The 22,348-nt window shown below is 44.7% G+C and overlaps 3 protein-coding genes across 11 annotated transcripts in view; 2 read left to right on the top strand and 1 right to left on the bottom strand.

The window, feature by feature from the left end:
* LOC123997881 (netrin receptor DCC-like) overlaps positions 1–7,107 on the top strand; it is a 33,473-nt gene extending 26,366 nt beyond the window's left edge. For all 4 annotated transcript variants that reach the window (XM_046302536.1, XM_046302534.1, XM_046302537.1 and 1 more), the window contains exons 7-11: positions 1,316–1,455; positions 1,939–2,086; positions 2,556–2,737; positions 2,836–2,925; positions 3,094–7,107. In XM_046302536.1, coding sequence (XP_046158492.1) covers positions 1,316–1,455; positions 1,939–2,086; positions 2,556–2,737; positions 2,836–2,925; positions 3,094–3,984 — 1,451 coding nt within the window. In that variant the 3' untranslated portion in view covers positions 3,985–7,107. The remainder of the gene's footprint in view (positions 1–1,315; positions 1,456–1,938; positions 2,087–2,555; positions 2,738–2,835; positions 2,926–3,093) is intronic.
* Positions 7,108–10,333: 3,226 nt separating this feature from the next.
* On the bottom strand, positions 10,334–16,180 carry LOC123997880 (zinc-binding protein A33-like). 4 transcript variants are annotated; one of them, XM_046302532.1, is made up of 7 exons: positions 16,098–16,180; positions 15,611–15,687; positions 15,168–15,263; positions 14,564–14,797; positions 12,685–12,707; positions 11,636–11,751; positions 10,334–11,412 (listed from the first exon to the last, which is right to left on the bottom strand). In XM_046302532.1, exons 2-7 carry the CDS (start codon positions 15,674–15,676, stop codon positions 10,844–10,846), a joined length of 1,104 nt encoding a protein of 367 aa, XP_046158488.1. In that variant the 5' UTR covers positions 15,677–15,687; positions 16,098–16,180; the 3' UTR covers positions 10,334–10,843. The 4 variants fall into 4 exon arrangements, with proteins under 4 accessions (XP_046158488.1, XP_046158489.1, XP_046158487.1 ...); XM_046302533.1 differs by having other exon boundaries at positions 16,033–16,137; XM_046302531.1 differs by having other exon boundaries at positions 16,088–16,129.
* A 3,013-nt stretch (positions 16,181–19,193) lies between these two features.
* ino80e (INO80 complex subunit E) lies at positions 19,194–22,136 on the top strand. 3 transcript variants are annotated; one of them, XM_046302527.1, is made up of 8 exons: positions 19,195–19,355; positions 19,585–19,699; positions 19,818–19,888; positions 20,076–20,128; positions 20,298–20,367; positions 20,487–20,604; positions 20,955–21,053; positions 21,484–22,136. In XM_046302527.1, exons 2-8 carry the CDS (start codon positions 19,619–19,621, stop codon positions 21,688–21,690), a joined length of 699 nt encoding a protein of 232 aa, XP_046158483.1. In that variant the 5' UTR covers positions 19,195–19,355; positions 19,585–19,618; the 3' UTR covers positions 21,691–22,136. The 3 variants fall into 3 exon arrangements, with proteins under 3 accessions (XP_046158485.1, XP_046158483.1, XP_046158484.1); XM_046302528.1 differs by having other exon boundaries at positions 19,205–19,355; positions 19,588–19,699; XM_046302529.1 differs by lacking the exon at positions 20,955–21,053 and having other exon boundaries at positions 19,194–19,355.
* Positions 22,137–22,348: the final 212 nt, after the last annotated feature.

Genomic DNA, 22,348 nt, shown 5'->3' with positions numbered 1-22,348 from the left:
CCCCTTCTGTCTCTCTCTCCCCTTCTGTCTCTCTTCTTCTCTCTCTCTCTCTCCCCTTCTGTCTCTCTCCCCTTCTGTCTCTCTCTCCCCCTGTCTCTCTTCTTCTCTCTATCTCTCTCTCCCCTTCTGTCTCTCTCCCCTTCTGTCTCTCTCCCCTTCTGTCTCTCTCTCCCTCTGTCTCCTCTGTCTCTCTCTCCCCTTCTGTCTCTGTCTCTCTCTCCCCTTCTGTCTCTCTCTCCCTCTGTCTCTCTCTTCTCTCTATCTCTCTCTCCCCTTCTGTCTCTCTCTCCCTCTGTCTCTCTTCTTCTCTCTATCTCTCTCTCCCCTTCTGTCTCTCTCTCCCTCTGTCTCTCTTCTTCTCTCTATCTCTCTCTCCCCTTCTGTCTCTCTCTCCCTCTGTCTCCTTCTCTCTGTCTCTCTCTCCCCTTCTCTCTCTCTCTCTCTCTGTCTCTGTCTCTATCTCTCTCTCCCCTTCTGTCTCTCTCTGTCTCTGTCCCTCTGTCCCTCTGTCTCTGTCTCTGTCTCTGTCTCTGTCTCTGTCTTTGTATCTGTCTCTCTCTCTGTCCCTCTGTCTCTGTCTTTGTATCTGTCTCTCTCTCTGTCCCTCTGTCTCTGTCTCTGTCCCTCTGTCCCTCTGTCTCTGTCTCTGTCTTTGTATCTGTCTCTCTCTCTGTCCCTCTGTCTCTGTCTTTGTATCTGTCTCTCTCTCTGTCCCTCTGTCTCTGTCTCTGTCCCTCTGTCCCTCTGTCCCTGTCTCTGTCTCTGTCTCTGTCTCTGTCTCTGTCTTTGTATCTGTCTCTCTCTCTGTCCCTCTGTCTCTGTCTTTGTATCTGTCTCTCTGTCTCTGTCTCTGTCTCTGTCCCTCTGTCCCTCTGTCTCTGTCTCTGTCTCTGTCTCTGTCTCTGTCTTTGTATCTGTCTCTCTCTCTGTCCCTCTGTCTCTGTCTTTGTATCTGTCTCTCTCTCTGTCCCTCTGTCTCTCTCTGTCTCTGTATCTGTATCTGTCTCTCTGTCTCTGTCTCTGTCTCTGTATCTGTATCTGTCTCTGTATCTGTCCCTCTGTCTCTCTCTCTGTCTCTGTATCTGTATCTGTATCTGTCTTTGTATCTGTCTCTCTCTCTGTCCCTCTGTCTCTCTGTATCTGTCCCTCTGTCTCTGTCACTGTATCTGTCTCTCTCTCTGTCTCTCTGTCTCCCTCTGTCTCTCTCTCTGTCCCTGTCCCTGTCTCTGTCTCTCTGTCTCTCTGTCTCCCTCTGTCTCTCTCTCTGTCTCTCTCCCCCTCTGTCTCTGTCTATCTCTGTCCCTCTGTCTCCCAGAACACCAGAACTTTGTGAAGCTGCCGTACGCTGGCACCCTGAAGATCAACCTGATTCTGAATGCCTCCATGGTGCATCTGTTCTACACGCCCGACTATGACTTAAAAACCAGACAGATCCTGGACGGGGGAGAGTTAAAGGTACTGGAACGACTGATTTAAAATCACTCAAATAATACCCTAATGCTACTCCCTATAGCGCACTGTGGGATGGTAATAGTACATTATCACTTATATGTGCTTATGAGAAGGCGGCAGGGTAGCCTAGTGTGGCAGGGTAGCCTAGTGGTTAGAGTGTTGGACTAGTAACTTAAAGGTTGCAAGTTCAAATCCCCGAGCTGACAAGGTACAAATCTGTCGTTCTGCCCCTGAACAGGCAGTTAACTCACTGTTCCTAGGCCGTCATTGAAAATAAGAATTTGTTCTTGACTTGACTAGTTAAATAAAGGTTACATTTTTTTTAAAGTCTTATAATGCATTATACCTGTTGGCTTGAAGTAAAGTGTTACCAAACATTTATATCCAAGTGATTTACTTTTATTTGCCAATAATAAAAGTTGTCTTACAATGTTGAAGTAAAGTGATTGAACTTTTGAACCGACCATGGCTCTTGGTTGATGTTAGGTGCCAGCAGACCTGGATCTGGTGGGGCGGATCTCTCTGGATCCGTCTGTGGTCATCCTGGACCAGGTCAAGGCCAGCGACGTCGGACAGTTCAAGGTCACGGACATACTGGGGTTTCCTGTGTCCAACGTCTACCTGGAAGTGGAGGGTGAGGAGAGGGGGATGAAGGGAGGAGAGGTGAACAGAGGGGAGGAGGAGAGAGGGATGGGAGGATGAAGGAGATGGAGAGGGGGATGGATGGGTGGAGTTGGCCAGCTCAGGGTCATCGACCAACTGGAAACCAATCGGGTGTCTTACGTCTATCAGGCGGTGGAGGGTGAGGAGATGGGAGGGTCAGGGGTTGGAATGTCAATGATGTACTGATACCAAGGAATAATTTATTAACATTATCTCTCCTTTCCTCCCTTCACCTCTTTCTCCTCTCACCTGTCTCCTCCTCACCCCCTCTCCTCTCTACCGCCTCTATCTCCTCCCCCTTTATCTCTCTCTCTTCTCTGTGTATCTCTCACCTCCTCTGTCTCTCCCCTATCTCCCCTTCACCACACTCCCCCTCTATATTCTCTCCCTCCCCTCTTTCTTCCTTCTGCCTACTCTCCCTCCCCCTGTCCTCTATCCAGCCTACAAGCTGCCGTCCCTCTATGTGGCAATCATAGCACTGGTGGGCTTCCTGGTCCTCCTGCTGTTGGTGTGTCTGCTGTCCTGCCTGGTCAAGCAGAAGAAGAGGGCAGCCAAGGCCCGAGCCATCGAGAAGATTGCCCAAAATGCAGGCAAGGAGGACGAGGGAGATGCCTTCAGACAGGTACCACACAGACACAGACACAGACACTGGTGAAGTCTCAAATGGCACCCTGTTCCCTATATGATGCTCAGCACTTGATATGTATGTGTGGTTTCCAGGTGGTGAAGAACATTACTCAGTTTGAGGAGTCTATAGCCCAGTCCATCGACATCACAGAGAAGTCTCAGAGCACCGAGGTGGACATTAAAGTAAGTATTAGTGAAGCAGTGGTTATTTCTGTCGAGTTGAGGGAATGAATTAGAAGAACGGAAGGGGAATACTGTCAAAATAGCTGTTAATATCTCCTTGCTCTTCCTCACCTTCTCTCCTGTCTTCACCCTGACCTCGACCCTCTGACCTCTGTGTGTTGACTACAGGGTCTGGAGGTGTCATCCAAGGAGGTGGCATGTGGTAACCTGGAGACCAGTGACTCAGGGGTGGAGTTTAACACCACTGGCCTCCCATTGGACACTGACACTGACGTCCCCGACCAGATTCCAGAATCAGAGGCTGAGACTGAGAGTGTTGCCTTCGTCCCAGAAACCAAGCCAAGCCCACCCCCGGTTACCAAACCTAGCCCGGTTACCAAAATCAACAAAATCCCTGAACCAGCTCCTGAACCAAAGTTGACCATAACCAAACCTGTTGAGACCAAACTCAGCCCAATCCCAAGCCCGGTCTCCAAGCAGGCTCCAAGCCCCATTGCCAAAACACCTGAACCAGCCAAAACTCCTGAACCGAAAATACCTGAATTGAAAACACCTGAACCAACCAAAACTCCTGATTTGAAAACTCCTGATCCGAAAACACCTGAATTGAAAACACCTGAACCAGCCAAAACACCTATTGCTGTGTCTCCAAGCCCGGTGTCCCCTAAGCCAACACCACCCCTGACCCCTGTCTCCAAACCAACTGCACCCCAACCATCAACCCCCGAACCCGCCAAGCTGGTGACACCAGCCCCCGAACTCCCCAAGCCGGTGACACCAACCCCGGAATCCCAAAAGCCTGTGACACCAATCACTCCGATCCCAACCCCAATGCTGAGCCCTGAACCTGCTCCGACCACCAATGGCACACCTGAACCACCAGCACCTGAATCCAAACCTAACACTGCTCTGGCCCCAGTGGGTCTGATCGAAAGTCCTGTCGCCAAGGCAACCCCACCTAAAACCCCTGAGGTGGAGGTGACCGCCCCAAGTAGTCCAGCCCTTGAGGCCAAAATGGACACCCCAGCTGAGGAAAACAACGCCACCACCGCAACCTGAGAACAGTCCCTGCACTCCTCCAAGGGAAACCCCACAGATCCATTATCCTATTCTCCTCCACCACTGTAGACAGACAATCGAACACCCCCCTTACCAAATAAGGAAGAAATCACTGCTACTATCGAGGCTGGGACTTAGATTTAACACTTCTAATGCTCAAACATGCTGTAGTTTGTTATGATAGCTAACTCACCTGTACCTAACACTAACATTATCTTTGAGATACTTTTTTCAATTCACAGATACTTTTCACAAGATAAGAAATATAAGCAAGCGAGTCCATTTTGTCAGACGTTTTAGCTGTTTCTTTTTTTACATTTCTATGCTGCATACTCTTTTTTAGTGTGTAAACTAGAGCATGACTGCCGGTCTGCCAACAAAATTAGTTGCAGAGTTTACAAGTAAAATGTTAAACCTAGCTACTTTAGATGTGTTTTATTTTGAGGTGTGCAGAATGGTTCCACACCCTTTTACAAAGATGTAGCAACTTTAGAATGGCAAGTGAACATGACTCAATCTAATTCAACTTCATCTATGACCATCTACTCCATTTGTGGAATGATAAAACCTTTGATGATGCCTGCTCTTTTCTCAGCATGTGAAAAAAACAGACCAAAACGAAAGCACGAACAGCTCGTAAATTTGCAACGGACATTTTTTAAATCTCATATGATGAAACCAATGACATGATTTATCCCCCCCAAGGACTTATAAAAGTGACTATGACATAACGTTCTCGTCAAACTGGATGAATTAGAATAAACTTTCTATCAAACTGGACTGGATTCCTTCAATCTACTTTTGACATTCTCTATACGTTTTCCTGAAACCTGGGAATCTGGAATTTTCCTGCTGGTCCTCTGCCGTCCTATAGAAACATCTAGAAAGCTTGAATGATGAAACATCCTGATACAAAGGAGCATGGCATTATCCCAGCAACACTAATACCTGAATGCTGAACTCTAACATCAATACCTTCTGCTAAACTAAGTCTAACTTTTGTTTAAAATGGATGTCTCATGTGATTGTGCTCCCAACTACTTGAGAGGCTGTATTGGTTATAACGTGTTGGCCAACTCTGACTGTCCCAGTGGATCTCTAGAATCAGATTAATCGAAGAGAAAGAGCTTATTTTGATCCTTGACCTCACCCCAGGACCTGAAGACCCCAAGGACACACCTCAGCACTTTAAGCAATCCCCAGTGAATCTTGGGAAATGTAGTGCTGATTGTTATTCTGCTGACTACAACTATGAGAGTGGGAGAAGTGGAGGGGTCTGGTGAGTGATGTCATTGGCTTAGTCCTAACATTTAAAAAAGGAATCCTCCCTCTATGTTCACTTCTGTCCTTCCTTCCTTCCTTCTGTACTCCCTCTTTTCCTTCCTCTCTTGCTTGCAGCAGGTGGTGAAGTACAGTATTACGGCATGGTTTCATCTGGCCGATAATGTAGTTTTACTGTAGGTCCTGCCCTCTTTTCCTTCCTCTCTTGCTTGCAGCACGTTGTGAAGTACAGTATTATGGCATGGTTTCATCTGGCCGATAGATGTAGTTTTACTGTAGGTCCTGCCCTCTTGTCCTTCCTCTCTTACTTGCAGCAGGTGATGAAGTACAGTATTACGGCACGGTTTCATCTGGCCGATAGATGTAGTTTTACTGTAGGTCCTGCCCTCTTGACTTCTCATTTATAGATTATGGGTCAGCCTTTATACCCCATGATGACTTATAAAAGTACAGTATGAAAGTATAGTCTTCCCTGAGATAATAGAACAGACCCATGTCAGACTATTCCTTGCCTACACACATCTACATGCATTACAGTTGTCTATGAACTACATACTGGAAGCCTTGAGCCAACTGTAGATGTGTTCCACGGCTCTGATGCCTAGTATGGTGATCTCACAGTACAGTAGACATGCAGTTCTGGTTATTTGCTCCAGCCTAAAACAGACACTTCACAAATTAACCCACTCGCATCCATCCACAGCACTGGATATGATGTCAAATCATGGGTTGATGTGTTCTAATAGCCTACCCTATTGCCATTGGTCTCTCTGACTGCCCTAAAAAGGTCCTGCGAGAACTTCACTAACTATTAACTCACTGTACCACCATCTCCAGGACTGTGCCATGACGCCATCTGTCTTTAGTTGCTTGAAGCTATGTTGCTCTAGCCTAGATTTACAGTGCAATAAGACTTCGCTGGTGGTTAAAACTCCTGTAGCCGCTATGTGTTACAAGAGGAGGTGTGCAGATACATTTTGCTTAACAAAAGACATCTCTACCTCAGTGTTTTAACTGACCGTCGTGACAGACACCATGAATGGTACATTGAGTTCAGTGGACTACATCTAAAAGCTTTTAGGATATTTAAGAGAAGCACAAATAGGAGCCGTTTTAAGTTAACCAACACATCAATCAGTTGTTGGAACACATAGAAAGTACATTCAACTTCAAACGATGGCCTTTCTCTTTCTAAACACTTCCACAATTCTAAGACATTTTTTAATGCTAAAATGAATATGAGAATAAAATGAAAGTTAAAAGCCATATGATAAAATAGTGATATAGATGTTATGATTAGTACAGTATATAAATCATGATGAATACAGTATGAATACTTTAGTGTTTGAGGGGCCTAAATTCTTTGCTATATTGTCAATCAACTGATGTAAGTGATAAAAGGTCAATGATTATGTAAAATTATACCACTGAAGAGATTTGGCCCTACTCTCAATCTCAATCTCGATCTCGATCTTGCTCATCAAACTCTGTTGTGTGGAGCCATAACACCCATTTAGGCAATACTAAAAGCAGTGTTTAGCTGTTTCTGCACACACACAAACACAAACACAAACACACACACACAAACACTCCCTTATGACGCTGCTGACGAGGTTCAGCATTGTAAATATTGCATGTGTAAGGTTTTAAAAGTCTCCTCTCAAAGGTTGAATGTGTTTCGTGTATAGAATGGCCGTTGTATTATACTTGATGATATAAAAAAGCTAATCTAATTTCTCACCTGTGCAAAGCCTACATGCTGATTATTGAATATACTGTACACACACACACTAATCTTCACTAACTTATAAAATACTAACTTGAACAACTGAAAATGGTAAACACAACTGAATAAGTAGATATTTTTCCGCATCACAGATCTTCGAATAGATCTCTAAGATATTTTGATTGGATTAACTTTTATTAGTACTATTTCAACCCTATGATGATAACACTCACAGTATAACACCCTTACATAACTTATATATATATATATATTAAAAAATACAGAATGATCTATGTCACTTTAAAGATAAAGACGTTTATTGCAGCATGTCCACATGATCTCCTCAAAGACAGTATTATTATTATTCATATTTTTCTGCTTTTATAAAAGCTGTCTGTGTGTGTGTGTGTGTGTGGAGGATTGATCAGTCATACTGTTATCTTCATCCTAACGCGTGTGCGTGTGCGTGTGCGTGTGCGTGCGTGCGTGTGTGTGTGTGTGTGTGTGTGTGGAGGATTGATCAGTCATACTGTTATCTTCATCCTAACGTGTGTGTGTGTGTGTGTGTGTGTGCGTGTGTGATCGTACCTGAGTGAGTGTGTGTGTGCGTGTGTGATCGTACCTGAGTGAGTGTGTTGTGCGTGTGTGATCGTACCTGAGTGAGTGTGTTGTGCGTGTGTGATTGTACCTGAGTGAGTGTGTTGTGCGTGTGTGATTGTACCTGAGTGAGTGTGTTGTGCGTGTGTGATTGTACCTGAGTGAGTGTGTTGTGCGTGTGTGATCGTACCTGAGTGAGTGTGTTGTGCGTGTGTGATCGTACCTGAGTGAGTGTGTTGTGCGTGTGTGATCGTACCTGAGTGAGTGTGTTGTGCGTGCGTGATCGTACCTGAGTGAGTGTGTTGTGCGTGTGTGATCGTACCTGAGTGAGTGTGTTGTGCGTGTGTGATCGTACCTGAGTGAGTGTGTGTGCGTGTGTGATCGTGAGTGAGTGTGTTGTGCGTGTGTGATCGTCCTGAGTGAGTGTGTTGTGCGTGTGTGATCGTGAGTGTGTTGTGCGTGTGTGATCGTACCTGAGTGAGTGTGTTGTGCGTGTGTGATCGTACCTGAGTGATTGTGTTGTGCGTGTGTGATCGTACCTGAGTGAGTGTGTTGTGCGTGTGTGATCGTACCTGAGTGAGTGTGTTGTGCGTGTGTGATCGTACCTGAGTGAGTGTGTTGTGCGTGTGTGATCGTACCTGAGTGAGTGTGTTGTGCGTGTGTGATCGTACCTGAGTGAGTGTGTTGTGCGTGTGTGATCGTACCTGAGTGAGTGTGTTGTGCGTGCCCGTGTTGTGTGCGTGTGACACATCATTTTGTATCTGTGTCTAGGTATAAGCCTCTAGCCTATGTGTGTGCAATGAGAAAAGAAAATCACAACTTCAGCTGTATGTCGACTTCACATATCCTTAGAAATGATTGTCCTCAATGATCTGCTTATCATCTGACATTTGTTTAGAAAACTCTCTGTGTTTGTCCAGACTCAGTATGTGGTTAACATCACACAAACCTGCACCTCTGAGGTACTCTACACAGAATGACTCTCATCTTTGATTTAGTGCCTCAAATATGAAATCAAATATTCAATGGCTAGTCAGCCTATATTCTATAAATACACTCCAAGAGGCACCGTTTGGTTTATATGATGTAGGTCTCAGACTAAACAGAGGTAAAGTACTATGTGCAGACCTGACTACCTTATAGGTCTACTGTACTGTATATATAGACACAACACAGTCAGGAGATACAGAAAATTGTAGTCAGGACAGGAAGTGTTTAATATAATGCACTTCGACACTCAGTCATGATTGGAAGAGTGATAAATGACCTAGTTGCTTGGTATTTGGTTATCAGGGTTTATTTGAATGTGCATTAGCATGATATGAATAACATATTGAAGTGTATTGTGTACCTTGGTGAGACAGTAACTGTTGTACAACTTGGGAATTCAGTGGCACTGTTTGTATGTAAACAGCAGGTTGAATTCAAAATGGATGCCAAAGCCTCAAACAGTATTTGAGATCTAGCCCTCCTGAAGTGGAACTGAGATGTGCATGTGGATGAATTTGACATGTTTTATACCACTACTGTATTATAGCGCTTCGCAAAAGAGGGGGAAATGTAACAAACCCACCTCCTAGTGAGTCAACTCTATTTGGAATGGTTGGTTAGTGTCTGGGTCCTGGGACCAGAAGGTTGTGGGTTCAATTCCCCCCCTGGCTGGGACAGACCCCCCCCCCCCCCCCTCCTCAAATTTACTCCAGTGTTCTCATTGGCGTTCCTTGCACTATGTGAGTGATCTCTCTCTGCCCTGATTCTGATTCTGTCTGTTTACTCCTTCTGCTGTGATGGAGTGTGTAGCGCTCTGTAGTCTGTTGATCTCCTTCCTCCCTTTTTTCACAACACGACACAAAGGCGTTTTGTAAAGGAAAGGTGTTATTTTCTTTATTTCATGTCTAAAAAAAATATACGAAGAATAAACAAAAGATTATGAGAAAAATATCTAGTGTCCTTTCCTTGTCATTGATTCTGTACTTTTCCAAAGCTTTGAATTTGTCCTAATGTTATTCGGGTAGGTAGGTAGGCCATAACGTGTGTGCACTTAGATTTTACGATCTCATTTCGTGGAGCACTTTTCTCCTAGCTGTCTATCTCGCACACAGTGCATAGTGTAAGATATCATACTAATGGCCACGCTCACTGAGGAAGCCTTGGTCTCAGTAAATGTAATGGTGTACAGGCCAAGATGGCCCCTCCCTTCAGGGATAGTCCAGAGACCGTTACTGGTCCCGTTGGAGTCTCCCCCCTGTGGACGTCCTCCCTGGCCACACCCACCCGCCACACTGTCTTGCTGCCCACCTCCACGTCAGTCATCTCACTCAATGTCACACATAGTTGTTCTCCCACAGAGTCACACTCTCCAGTGTCACCCTGTGTCCCCCCCCCCTCCTCCCACTCCCCTCCTCTACATTGCTCCCATGCCACAATAGATACGTCCCAAATGGCACCTTATTCCCTACATAGTGCACTACTTTTTACTAGGGCCCATGGGCCCTGGTCAGAAGTAGTGCACTATATAGGGAATAGGGTGACATTTGGACTGCAGACAGTGTCACAGCTGTGGATGCATGACCACAGTATTTCTAGATGTATTTCTAGATGGGCCAAAGGTAACATCATTGTTAAGTCCTGAAGCCCCTGGGTATCTACCCCCATTAGGATACTGAAACTTGTGTTAGATACATTAGTCTTGTTTTTCTACATTCAGAACCTATTATGTGACAATATGACAAACATTATGAGCACAGACCAAGGTTTTGTGTTTATTTGTTTATCTATTTATTTGTGTGTTTAATGCCAATAAAATGTCAATATTCAAACCACAAAGAAAACACCTGAACGCAATGGCATAAACATGAATTGATAGTGCTATACCATAGAACTGTGTAGGTAGGTACATGTCAGTGGAGGCTTGTGGGAGGACAGGGTCATTGTATTGGGTGGAATGGAATAAATTGAACAGTATCAAAACACATCAAACATATGGAAACCTCGTTGACTCCTTTCCATTGATTCCATTCCATTGCAATTAGCCCGTCCTCCTATAGCTCCTTACACCAGCCTCCCCTGGTAAATGCATATCATAAACTCATTGGATTTTTTTAACAGATACAATTTACATCATGCTTCCAGCCAGCTATGAAATTATACCTGAAACACACACTGTATAAAACAAACCATTTCCAAATTCTATCTATCACTCCACCACATCCCCAAACAACATATACTCCAGTACAACCTTGGTTCGCTGTACTCTCATATAGAGGGGCTGAAGAGCTTTAGGGGACCCAGGTTCCTCCCATCGTCCGTGTCACATGGGTTATAGAAGGGGATCAGCGGAACGAACACCGTTTCCATGGAGAATGTGTACAGCGGCGTCATGGTAACAGCGTTATAGAACGCTACTTCCTCCTTCTCACAGTCTAAGAACACTCCGATCCGGATGGGCCTGATGGACACCGGGACCTTGGTGGGTTTGGGGTCTGTACAGGCCAAGATGGCCCCTCCCTTCAGGGATAGGGTCCAGAGACCGTTACTGGTCCCGCTGGAGTCCATCTCCCCCCGGTGAACGTCCTCCCTGGCCACACCCAGCCGCCACGCTGTCTTGCAGCCCACCTCCACCTCCCAGTAATGGCGTCCGGTGATGAAGCCTTCTCGGCCCATGACACTGTAGTAGTAGTGGAAGCAGCGAGGGTTGGGGGGCTGCGCCTCCTCCGAGGCCTTGGGGATAACTTTGTCCTCCTCGAACCACACAGAAGTGCAGCTGGGGGAGAGTGTGAGGAGGGGGTGGGCTGTCTCTGGGTCAAAGGTCACTTCAGTGATATCTGGGGGGGGGGGACTCAGGTGAGTTGCATTGTTGTAATCTAGAATTGTCTAATGGTATATGTGTAAGTGGATCCCTTTAAGTAGGAATGTAAAAAACAGATATACCAGTACATTGGCACTATGTCACTAGCAGACGTAATCTCTTTAATTCAGCATTATACACTTTATAATAAACAATAGTATAACAATACTAATGTCACAGAATGATATGATGTTCATTACTCGGGTACAGGCAGCTCTTCATGTGTTTCCATATCCTGTACTGGATGGGCCCCACAAAGTGTGCTGATCGCACCTCCACATCCACCTGCGGAGGGGGTATGAAAGCCACCTGGGATCTGCAGGGAGAGGGGGATGAGAGCGGGAGAGGTGCAGGGGAGGAGGAGTGCAAAGATGGATGAGAAAAGGATAAAAAATAATGTGAAAGGAAATGATTGGGAAATGAGTGAGAAAGAGAGAAGGTAGAGAGAGTGGAGAAAAAAAGTGGGATTCCAAAGAGAGAATGAGAAGATAAAGCGAGTGGAGAGAAGAAAAAGGGGGTTGCCAAAGAGAAGATACGGAGAGAGAGGGAGGGAGAGAGAAAGAAAGAGAGAAAGAGAGAAAGAAAGAAAGAAAGAAAGAAAAAGAAAGAAAGAGAGAAAGAAAGAAAGAAAGAGAGAGAAAGAAGAGAGAGAAGGCAGGCAGGCAGGCAGGCAGGCAAGGCAGGCAGAGGCAGGCAGGCAGGCAGGCAGGCAGGCAGGCAGGCAGGCAGGCAGGCAGGCAGGCAGGCAGGCAGGCAGGCAGGCAGGCAGGCAGGCAGGCAGGCAGGCAGGCAGGCAGGCAGGCAGGCAGGCAGGCAGGCAGGCAGGCAGGCAGGCAGGCAGGCAGGCAGGCAGGCAGGCAGAGCAGGCAGCAGGCAGGCAGGCAGGCAGGCAGGCAGGCAGGCAGGCAGGCAGGCAGGCAGGCAGGGCAGGCAGGCAGGCAGGCAGGCAGGCAGGCAGGCAGCAGGCAGGCAGGCAGGCAGGCAGGCAGGCAGGCAGGCAGGCAGGCAGGCAGGCAGGCAGGCAGGCAGGGCAGGGCAGGGCAGGCAGGCAGGCAGGCAGGCAGGCAGGCAGGCAGGCAGGCAGGCAGAGGGGCAGGGAGGGGAGGGAGGGAGGGAGGGAGGGAGGGAGGGAATGGGATGCCAAACATGTAAGATGAGAGATTGTGGCCGATCAGGAGAAGAGAGTGATTTGTGACACGAGACATAGATGGAGTCACAATCAGTTAAATAATTAAATATAAACACTTGCCTTTTCAAGAGGTCTTGAATCTCCTTCAGAGAGAAAAAGGGAGTGGTCATTACAGTAGTGAAAGACATAAAGCACTCAAAACAACATTACACATAACACTGTATTTTTTCCACTGACAATGGTGCCAAATAAAAATGAATATTCCATTTGTTTTCCATCAGAAAACAAATCACAATAGTGCCCTCAATAGACAGTTGATATTCTCTCTCAATCATTGTTTGGTGCCGAACCTCAGCTAGTCCTCCAGGACTGCACTGTGTGTTGCTTTCTGTCCACCAACCTTTTAATGGGAAATTGATTTAGACCTGCGACAGCAGGCAAGTAGACTCTTTAGCCAATGATTGATCAAATTAGTGCCAGAAGAGAAGGCAATAAGCTGACACGGTGGTCCTTGAGGACTGCAATGTCAGCGTAGGCTAGCTGTTGTGGAAGCTGAAAGCAGCATCCAGTAGATTCTGTGGAGGTACTCCAAGCTTCTCATTCCCCTGACCCTCCCCAAATCACTCCCTCCCTCCTGCCATTCATCACATTTTCTGTAACACTTTGCTCCCCGACCTTTCATCAAAAGACCTGGATGACGGTGTCGTAATAATGACATAAGAGATGTCATAAACAGTTATGACAGTTTGTTTCATCTTATGATCATTAACGGCGTTAACTCTCCTCATGGAGAGCTACTGCAGTGTGCAGGCTTTAGTTCCAGCCCTGCACTAGATTTACATGAACATTTTAGTAATTTAGCAGACACTGTTATCCAGAGCGACTTATAGTTAGTGCATTTATCGAAAGATAGCTAGGTGGGACAACTACATATCACAGTCATAATAAGTACATTTGTCCTCATTAAAGTGGCTATCAGCAGTCAGAGCTAGTAAGAGCGAAAGTCAAGTGTTCCCAAAATGCTATTATTTGGGGGTGAAGGAGGTGTGAGGAGGGAGTGCAAGGGGGATGGTGTGGGAATAAACCTTTGGTGAAACCTAAAAATAATACAAATACAAACTAATATACAAAACATTAAGAACATCTGCTATTTCCATGACATAGACTGACCAGGTGAATCCAGGTGAAAGCTATGATCCCTTATCGATGTCACATGTTAAATCCACTTCAGTTAGTGTAGATGAAGGGGAGAAGACAGGTTAAAGAAGGATTTTGAAGCCTTGAGACAATTGAGACATGGACATGGTGTTCTTAATGTTTTGTACACTCAGTGTATATACAGTAGAACACATTTTTTCATGTTGTACCAAGTAGATTTTTCACTCTGGAATGACCTATCCAAATTTATTCAATTGGGTTATAAGCTAATGAAATGTCCTGTTAATCAAGATATTAAATTGGTTCCATAACATGAAACTCCAAACACCTTCTTTACATAATATTTCCACATTAACTGGTTACGATATTGTAACCAAATGGTAACCATCTCATCAATAGACACCTTTCCATGCACTTTAGTATCACAGTTCTTAAGCAGATATCATTTAAGTTTCAGTGCTGGCAGAAAATATATAATCATTAAAAAAACAGAACACATTACCTGGAATGAAATTCACTCTCACGGGTGGCCAACAATAACCAACAGAATTCCATGCCCCCAATAGGCCATGCCTCCAACAATTATGTTAGGCTGCCACTGCTACATTGCTCCCACCACTATGCAACATTGATGCACATGAGGTGTTGAAAGCAATTTAGAAGCTTTCATTCAATTTTTAAAAAATCACATTGACCTGTCAGATTTGTTATTTCATTTTAGGCAAATTGAATAGAACATGTTGAAAGAACCAAAGCTTAATTTAGGATCATACCATTTAGAAAAAGCACAGTGTAGAGGTGCAGTGCTAGAACAATAGCCTGAACACCCTAACTCACTCACTTTGAGCAGTCTGGGACTGTCTTCCTCAGCCAGTTTGTTGTTTAGCGTGGCAATGCCTCTCTCCAGATCTCTTCCCTGCATGGCGATCTTCTTCTCCCTCTCCCTAAGCAGCTTCACCCTCTTCTCTTTCTCCTTCTTCAGTCGCTCCATGTCCATGGTCTCCTCTTCGTCCAGGAAGCGATGGAGGTTCTGGAACTCAGCCCGGACCTCCCGTTCCAGATTATCAAAACATCTCTGAGAGATAGACAGAGAGACATACTTTACTATTTCGTGTAGTAGGTTTTACTATATTTCGTTACTACATAGTGGGTAGTAGAAGGTTACTATCCTGGTTGGGAGAGACAGATTTTTCAGCTTTAGCCAACACGCATCAATTACAGTATGTTCATTTTAATGCTAAATATGTAAATACTACAAAATACTTATCATAATGTTGCTAGATAACATTTATCACCCCTATCAGTCAAAATGCTTGTAATATTACTGACACACTAATACATTCACAGATGATCATATTCAGGACTGAATGAAATAATCAAAGGAATAAGCCATGAAAAGTAAATGACAGTGGTAATGATGCATTGGCAGCCAGCACCGTCCGTACCTCTACACCAACAGACCATATGTACGTCTCTCTCTCTGCCTCCCAGCACTCGTCTACCTCATGCTTTATTCTTTTAATAGCCTGGATCAGCTTCTCCTGTAACACGCACACAGACAAACATGAGGGGAGAGGAGAGAACGGAAAAACAGACAGAGAAACAATGTCAAATAGTGACAGAATAGTGACTTAAGTTATTTAACAAAAGAGTAAGTTCAGCATGCATGTATATAGATAATAGTTTTTCCTATGAGTTTAGAAGTCATTTATTTATTGAACATGATATTGTTGTGCCATTGAAAATGTACTCGATATAGCCTATTAGATTTTATGGGAGAGCCTTTTCCCAAACATAATCTCTTTCATAATGAATTTAAATTTCTATTGGCTGACTTCCCTTTAACATAAATAAACCCAAGAGTGAAATGATAAACTGTGCAGCTTACCTTATGGTCAGGGAGAAGGCTTTTATTGCAGTTGTTGTTGGTATCTTTTATGTGATTTTTGTACATTCCAATTTCTCCTAACAAGACCAGAAAGCACACAATGGACTCTTGGTGTAATAAAAGAGAGGGAGAGAGTAAAGATGAAAGAGGGAGGGACAGTGACAGAGAATTGAAGGACATGGAAAGAGAAAATTATAAATTAGAGAGAGACAGACAGAGAGATAGAGAAATACAGAGAGAGAGAGACAGAGAGAGACACACAGAGAGAGACAGATAGACAGAGAGAGACACAGATCGACAGAGACACAGAGAGAGACAGATAGACAGAGAGCAGATATGGAGAGAGAAACCAATAGGAAGAGATACCCTCTCTGAGGTCATCAAAACAATTAGCATGAAGAGAGAATGAGTGTCATACATACATCCAACCAGTCAGATGGAGATTTATCTAGAAACAATTAAACAGACAAGGGTCACCATCAAATACCATCCGACAGCAGCCTTCTCCCTCTCTCTCCAAACTCAGCTTGGCTGAAGACTAGGGTCCATTAACACTGAGGAGAAACAGAGGGAGGGAGGGAGGGAGGGAGGGAGGGAGGGAGGGAGGGAGGGAGGGAGGGAGGGAGGGAAGGTGCCGCAGCTGCTGGCCAGGATGGACCGGCAGGCAGGCATGCAGCAGTGATTTATGGCATTGCACGGTGGAGAAGATTCTATTTCTGTCTGCTGTTCTGGAAACAAAAGAGGGAATCGGTCAGGGGATAGAATCAGGCAGTGGGTCGGGGAGGTAGGGGGATATCTGTTTTTCATAGGGAGGGGTTTGCCTGGAAGGGATAGGAGAGAGAGGCTGTGTATTTATTTTGGTAGGCCTATGTTGGTTTTGTACTAACGTAACTAGGGCGTATGGAGAGGGCAGTATGACAACTGTAAACAATAAAATGTTGGTGTTAAAACTGAACATAAATATTGGTAGATGTTAGGGCAAACTGAGGTCAGTTTCCATCTGTTCTTCCTTCTCTTCCAGACATAAAGATTATGACTACTTCGCAACAAAGCATCCTTCACTCATGCTGCCAAACATACCCTCGTATAACTGACTATCCTACCGATCCTTTACTTCAGTGATGTCATTTATAAAATAGCCTCCACCACTCCACTCAGCAAATTGGATGCAGTCTATCACAGTGCCATCTGTTTTGTCACCAAAGCCCTACCCACCACTGCGACCTGTATGCTCTCATTGGCTGGCCCTCGCTTCATATTCCTCGCCAAACCCACTGGCTCCAGGTCATCTAGAAGTCTTTGCTAGGTAAAGCGCCGCCTTATCTCAGCTCCCTGGTCACCATAGCAGCACCCACCCGCGCACTCCAGAAGGTTTATTTCACTGGTCACCCCCAAAGCCTATTCCTCATTTGGCCGCCTTTCCTTCCAGTTCTCTGCTGCCAATGACTGGAACGAATAGCAAAAATCACTGAAGCTGGAGACTCATATCTCTCTCACTAACTTTAAGCATCAGCTGTCAGAGCAGCTCACTGATCACTGCATCTGTACATAGCCCATCTGTAAATATCCCATCCAACTACCTCATCCCATATTGTTATTTATTTATTTGCTCCTTTGCACCCCAGTATCTCTACTTGCACATTCATCTTCTGCACATCTATCACTCCAGTGTTTAATTGCTAAATTGTAATTACTTCATTTGCACACACTGTATATAGATTTTTCTATTGTGTTATTGACTGCATGTTTGTTTATTCTATGTGTAACTCTGTGTTGTTGTTTGTGTCACACTGCTTTGCTTTATCTTGGCCAGGTCTCAGTTGTAAATGACAACTTGTTCTCAACTGACCTACCTGGTTAAATAAAGGTGAAATTAAACATTTCAAAAAAGAGTGGGGGGAGCACTGGTATAAAAGCAAGCAGTCAGCATTTTCTCTCGCAATATTCTCCCCCTCAGAGACATACACACATACTGACCCCCCCCCCCCCCCCCCCCCACACACACACACTTTCTCCTTGCCTCACTCTCTCCCTCTACCTCTTTCCCATTCTAATACACACACATGCACCCATGCACACACACACAGCCTGGCTGGTTGGCTGTGGGTGTGTGTGCAGAGGTAGCATTACTCATCTCTGGAATGTTCCTCATCTATAATTCATTGTCCTGGGTCCTGACGATGTGACTGCTGTGTGCTCTGCTGAAGTGAGCAAGCTGCACCTTCAGCGCCATAAACCAAACCACTGTAGTCTACTCCAGTACTGTGGGTGGACAGAATACAGAACACTAGCACAATGCATTATTATGAATATTACTCGCATGCAGAGGTGCACACACTGAACATGATTCACTTGTTGTAATAGGCAACAGAACAATTCTCTATAGGAAATGCGGCTGCTTTTGTATCCCATATATTTCTGTATTAAAGGTCATCTTGTTTGAGCCATAATCATTGGTTGATATAGCCTATTGTTCATGGGTATGAATAGGTCTCGCACTCCATAAAATAGCCTAGATCCCTCGTTTATGTATTTCATTTATGTGACCGCTGTAGGGGTTAGATGATTTTCCTTCATTTTGGCTCTATGTCTGGCCTCGCCCACTGTTTCAAAAGTCACTTTCAGAAGCTTGAAAATGACAACCAACTAGTGGCGAGGTGAGGTTTTAATGGGTGCCACTGCAGGGTTAGTTGGTAGGGTTTCTTCCCCTTTCCCCGTCCTTTTCTCTTCCCTCTTACATCACAAAGTGTAATGAATTCACACTCCAGTAGGCTGAAATACAAGGGTTGAAAAGAGAAATACATGAATAGGGAGGTTGAGGTTGTGACAAATTGTCAAAGACTCCAGCCATACTAGTCATAGACTGTTCTCTCTGCTACAGCACGGCAAGCGGTACTGGAGCGCCAAGTCTAGGTCCAAAAGGCTTCTAAACAGCTTCTACCCACAACCCATAAGACTCCTGAACATCTAGTCAAATGGCTACCCAGACTATTTGCAGTGCCCCCCCCCTCACACTTTTACACCACTTCTACTCTCTGTTGTCATCTATGCATAGTCACTTTAATAACTCTACCTACATGTACATATATTACCTCAAATAACTGGTGCCCCTGCACATTGACTCTTTATTGGTACCCCCCTGTATATAGTCTCACAATTGTTATTTTATTTTTCTTTAATTACTTGTTACTCTTATTTCTTATTCGTATTTTTTTTAAACTGCATTGTTGGTTAGGGGCTCGTAAGTAAGCATTTCACTGTAAAGTCTACACCTGTTGTATTCAGCGCATGTGACCAGTACAATTTGATTTGACCAGACTCACAATTCAGTACAGTAGGTGGCAGTGTATTCACTTTTCAGTTGGTAGCGATCCGCCAATACAAATTTAAAGAAGAAGAAGAATGGCACACACACACACACACACACACACACACACACACACACACACACACACACACACACACACACACACACACACACACACACACACACACACACACACACACACACACACACACACACACACACACACACACACACACACACACACACACACACACACACACACACGCGCGCGCGCACACACACACGGAAGCAGACTCAAGAATGTAATGTAGGCAGACCGTGAATGGCCTCACATGCCAGTACAGTAGGTGGCGGTATACGCGAACTGACAACCAAATCCTAAAGAAAAAGAACATACGTAAACAAAGAGCACGTCGCACATATTCATTCAAACGAGAGGTATAAATGATTTTTCATATTAATTCAAGCTATTTAACTTCATAATTACATGGTTTCTTCTCCTTATTATTCTACTTTCAAGCGTTTTCCATTGCTAGTCTTCTGCTTCCAGCTAAATGCTTAAAAAAACAACGATAATGCACTGGAAAGGCTAGCAGTGAGCTAGCCAACAAGCTGCTGTTATATAGCTAACATAACCACGACACTAACGATTACTCTACCTGTATAGCAGGTCCACTGACGGTTCAACCACAGCGTTAGAAATGAACGGTCAAGCCGATATGGAGGTGGACTACAAGCAGAAATACAAAAATCTCAAACGCAAATTGAAATTCCTGGTTTATGTGAGTCTTAATTTTTCATCCAATTGTCAATGACGTGTTATTACTATAACACCTATTAGCCAAGGAACTGTAATTTACAGAGTGAAACTATTGTATTTCGCTACTTGTCTCCGTCTAGGAGCAGGAGTGTTTTCAGGAAGAGCTCAGAAGATCCCAGAGGAAGCTGCTCAAAGTGTCCCGAGATAAAAGGTGGTTGGGTGAATCTACAAAGTTTGTTTAGTTTGGACAGATTGGGTGTATTCTTTTGTCACACTGTTGCAAAACCTTTTACTATGATGTGCTACTAATAAATACACCCCTGTTGAATGTGTACACATACTGTACAAGCATGTTCAAAGTTAAAACTGGTCGTTCCTTGGCTTCTCTTATCTTGCAGTTTTCTGTTGGACCGATTGTTACAATACGAGAGGGTGGACGAAGACTCCTCGGGTAGGTCTAAAGCACCAAGTCTGAATGTTTCATTCTCCACAATATCTGTTGTTATCCATAGCTCACCCAATACTGATCATGCAGTTACCTGCCTTGCTGTAGAGTATTTTCAGTATGGATCATGTCAGTATGCTGATGTACAGTGTCTGATTGTCATGCTGTGTTTCAGATTCTGATGCCACAGCCTCTTCTGAGAACAGTGAAGGAGAGGGCACCAGGGAGAGAGACGGAGGAAAGAAGTGAGGATGCGGCATGCCAGCAACACAGACTATATTTCAAATTGCACTCTTTCCATCTTTGCCATTCTCTCTCACTGTCTCACTATTTATTCAACTGTCCCTCTTTTGAACTCTCTTAGGAGAAGGACTAGCCCTGGCGTAGGCCTGCCCTCGTCCTCATCCTCCCATCTCTCTCTCCTCTCTCGTTCTGGGGTGAACCCTCTCCAGTCGTCGGGCAGTACCCCCTACCTCAACACAGTGAGTTATAATCGCCTTCCCCTCACTGAGTCTATACAATCAATAACTATAACATCATTGATTGTTGCCATTATTGTTTTCTCATTACCGAAGATGATCACTGTTTTGATTTGGGGCATTATTAATATTGTTTTATTATATGTTTTCCGTTGATCTTTTGTTGTCTCTCATGTTTTATTTTTTGGGGCTGTATTTGTACCTACAATGTGTGTGTATGTTTGTTTTGGAAATTGTCACGGTGTGTGTGTGTGTGTTTTCTGTTCGTATATGCGTTTGCATGTTTTTGTTTGTTTGTTTGTATGCATGTGTTAAATTGACACATGGGGCCTGTGTGTGTGTGTGGCGGGCAGTTGCCCTTCCCACCAGAGTATTTGGCTCCACCAGCTGAGAGAATGAAGAAAGAGAGAAAGACAAAGGCGCCCAAACACAAGAAAGAGACATCGGGGAAGGTGAGAGGGGAGGAGATCACAGATGAGGGAACAGACATGTGACACGTAGGGTATTGAGTTAGGGTCTAGAAGAGGGTGTTTCTACAGCATAACTGCACTACATATAGCAGGTTAGGTCCAGGCCTACAGTAGGCTATAGGAAGGTCCATAACATTGGGACATCATCAATGAAGTAACATACTGCCATAATATCCTGGACTCTTTTCATTTTCAATTCCTGACCATTCATTTAAAGGGTTATTCTTCCTCAGTAGACTAACTACATCCCAGATGGAACCCTATTCCTACCCCAGAGGGCTCTGGTCAAAAGTAGTGCTCTATAAAGGAAACAGGGTGCCATTTGGGATGCTGTCCAAGTCATCTACTTCTCTCGTTCTCCATTGGATCTCTCATTCCATCTACCTTATTCCTTTTACCTCCTTCCCATTAGGTGGTGGCCCCTCTAGCAGCCAACTACCCAGCCGGCCCGACTGCCCCTCCCACATCCAGCGCCTCGTTCAACTGGGTGCCCAGGCAGATGCTGAGTGGAGACGCCGCGGAGGAGGAGGGAGAGAGCGACGGAGACTCAGACAGAGGAGACGATGACAGGGGGGAAGGAGAAGAGGCTGACCTTGTCATCGATATCCCCAACGAGTGAAGTGTGTGTGTGTGTGTGTGTGTGTGTGTGTGTGTGTGTGTGTGTGTGTGTGTGTGTGTGTGTGTGTAAAGGATTGTTAGAGTGTGTAAAAGCACAATGTGAGTGTGTGTGGATTCAACCCCTCCCACTGTCAAATGCTTAGCCAAGCTCCCCCCCCATTGGACCTTCAGGTTACTGCAACAATATCTCTCTCTAAACAATGTGACCTGTCATAATAATGTCACTAATTGACTCCTTTATTGTCATTTTACTTCCTTTTACTGTTATACAAGTTATGGAAGAACTGGTATTGACGGCATGGACAGCTACAGGACTGCATACATGTAGCACCTACCTTTTTATGGGAAACTGTCAAATAATACATTTTCTGTTGGAGATAATGGCGACGTTATGTTTTCTACCAATGACTTTTCAAAATTAAATTGCATTAAAGTGGTAACATTTCAGATGACTGTTGTTGTTGAAAGCCTAATGGACTGGTAGTATAGTGTATAGTATGTGCTGCACAGACATGCAGTACTGTGCCTTTACTCAAAACAACTGTTTCTATTGGCTGTGCATGGAGACAAAAGCCTTTCATGCTGCATTCATAACCAAGTGGGAAGGTGGTATTTACCACTTACGACTGGGAAAAATCAACTTAAATGCCCCATTAAAC

Source organism: Oncorhynchus gorbuscha, linkage group LG15 (assembly GCF_021184085.1).
Source record: "Oncorhynchus gorbuscha isolate QuinsamMale2020 ecotype Even-year linkage group LG15, OgorEven_v1.0, whole genome shotgun sequence".
Classification (NCBI taxonomy): Eukaryota; Metazoa; Chordata; class Actinopteri; order Salmoniformes; family Salmonidae; genus Oncorhynchus; species Oncorhynchus gorbuscha.
This window is presented reverse-complemented; position numbering and strand designations above follow the sequence as displayed.

Coding starts and splice junctions, on each gene's coding strand:
- ino80e (XM_046302527.1), top strand. CDS start 19,619: ATGAACGGTCAAGCCGATATGGAGGTGGACTACAAGCAGAAATACAAA. Junction 19,700..19,817: donor AATTGAAATTCCTGGTTTAT/GTGAGTCTTAAT, acceptor GTCTCCGTCTAG/GAGCAGGAGTGTTTTCAGGA. Junction 20,129..20,297: donor GGTGGACGAAGACTCCTCGG/GTAGGTCTAAAG, acceptor GCTGTGTTTCAG/ATTCTGATGCCACAGCCTCT.
- LOC123997880 (XM_046302530.1), bottom strand. CDS start 15,790: ATGTCCTTCAATTCTCTGTCACTGTCCCTCCCTCTTTCATCTTTACTC. Junction 12,708..14,563: donor ACAGTCCCAGACTGCTCAAA/GTGAGTGAGTTA, acceptor TTCTCTCTGAAG/GAGATTCAAGACCTCTTGAA. Junction 11,413..11,635: donor GAAGAGCTGCCTGTACCCGA/GTAATGAACATC, acceptor CCCCCCCCCCAG/ATATCACTGAAGTGACCTTT.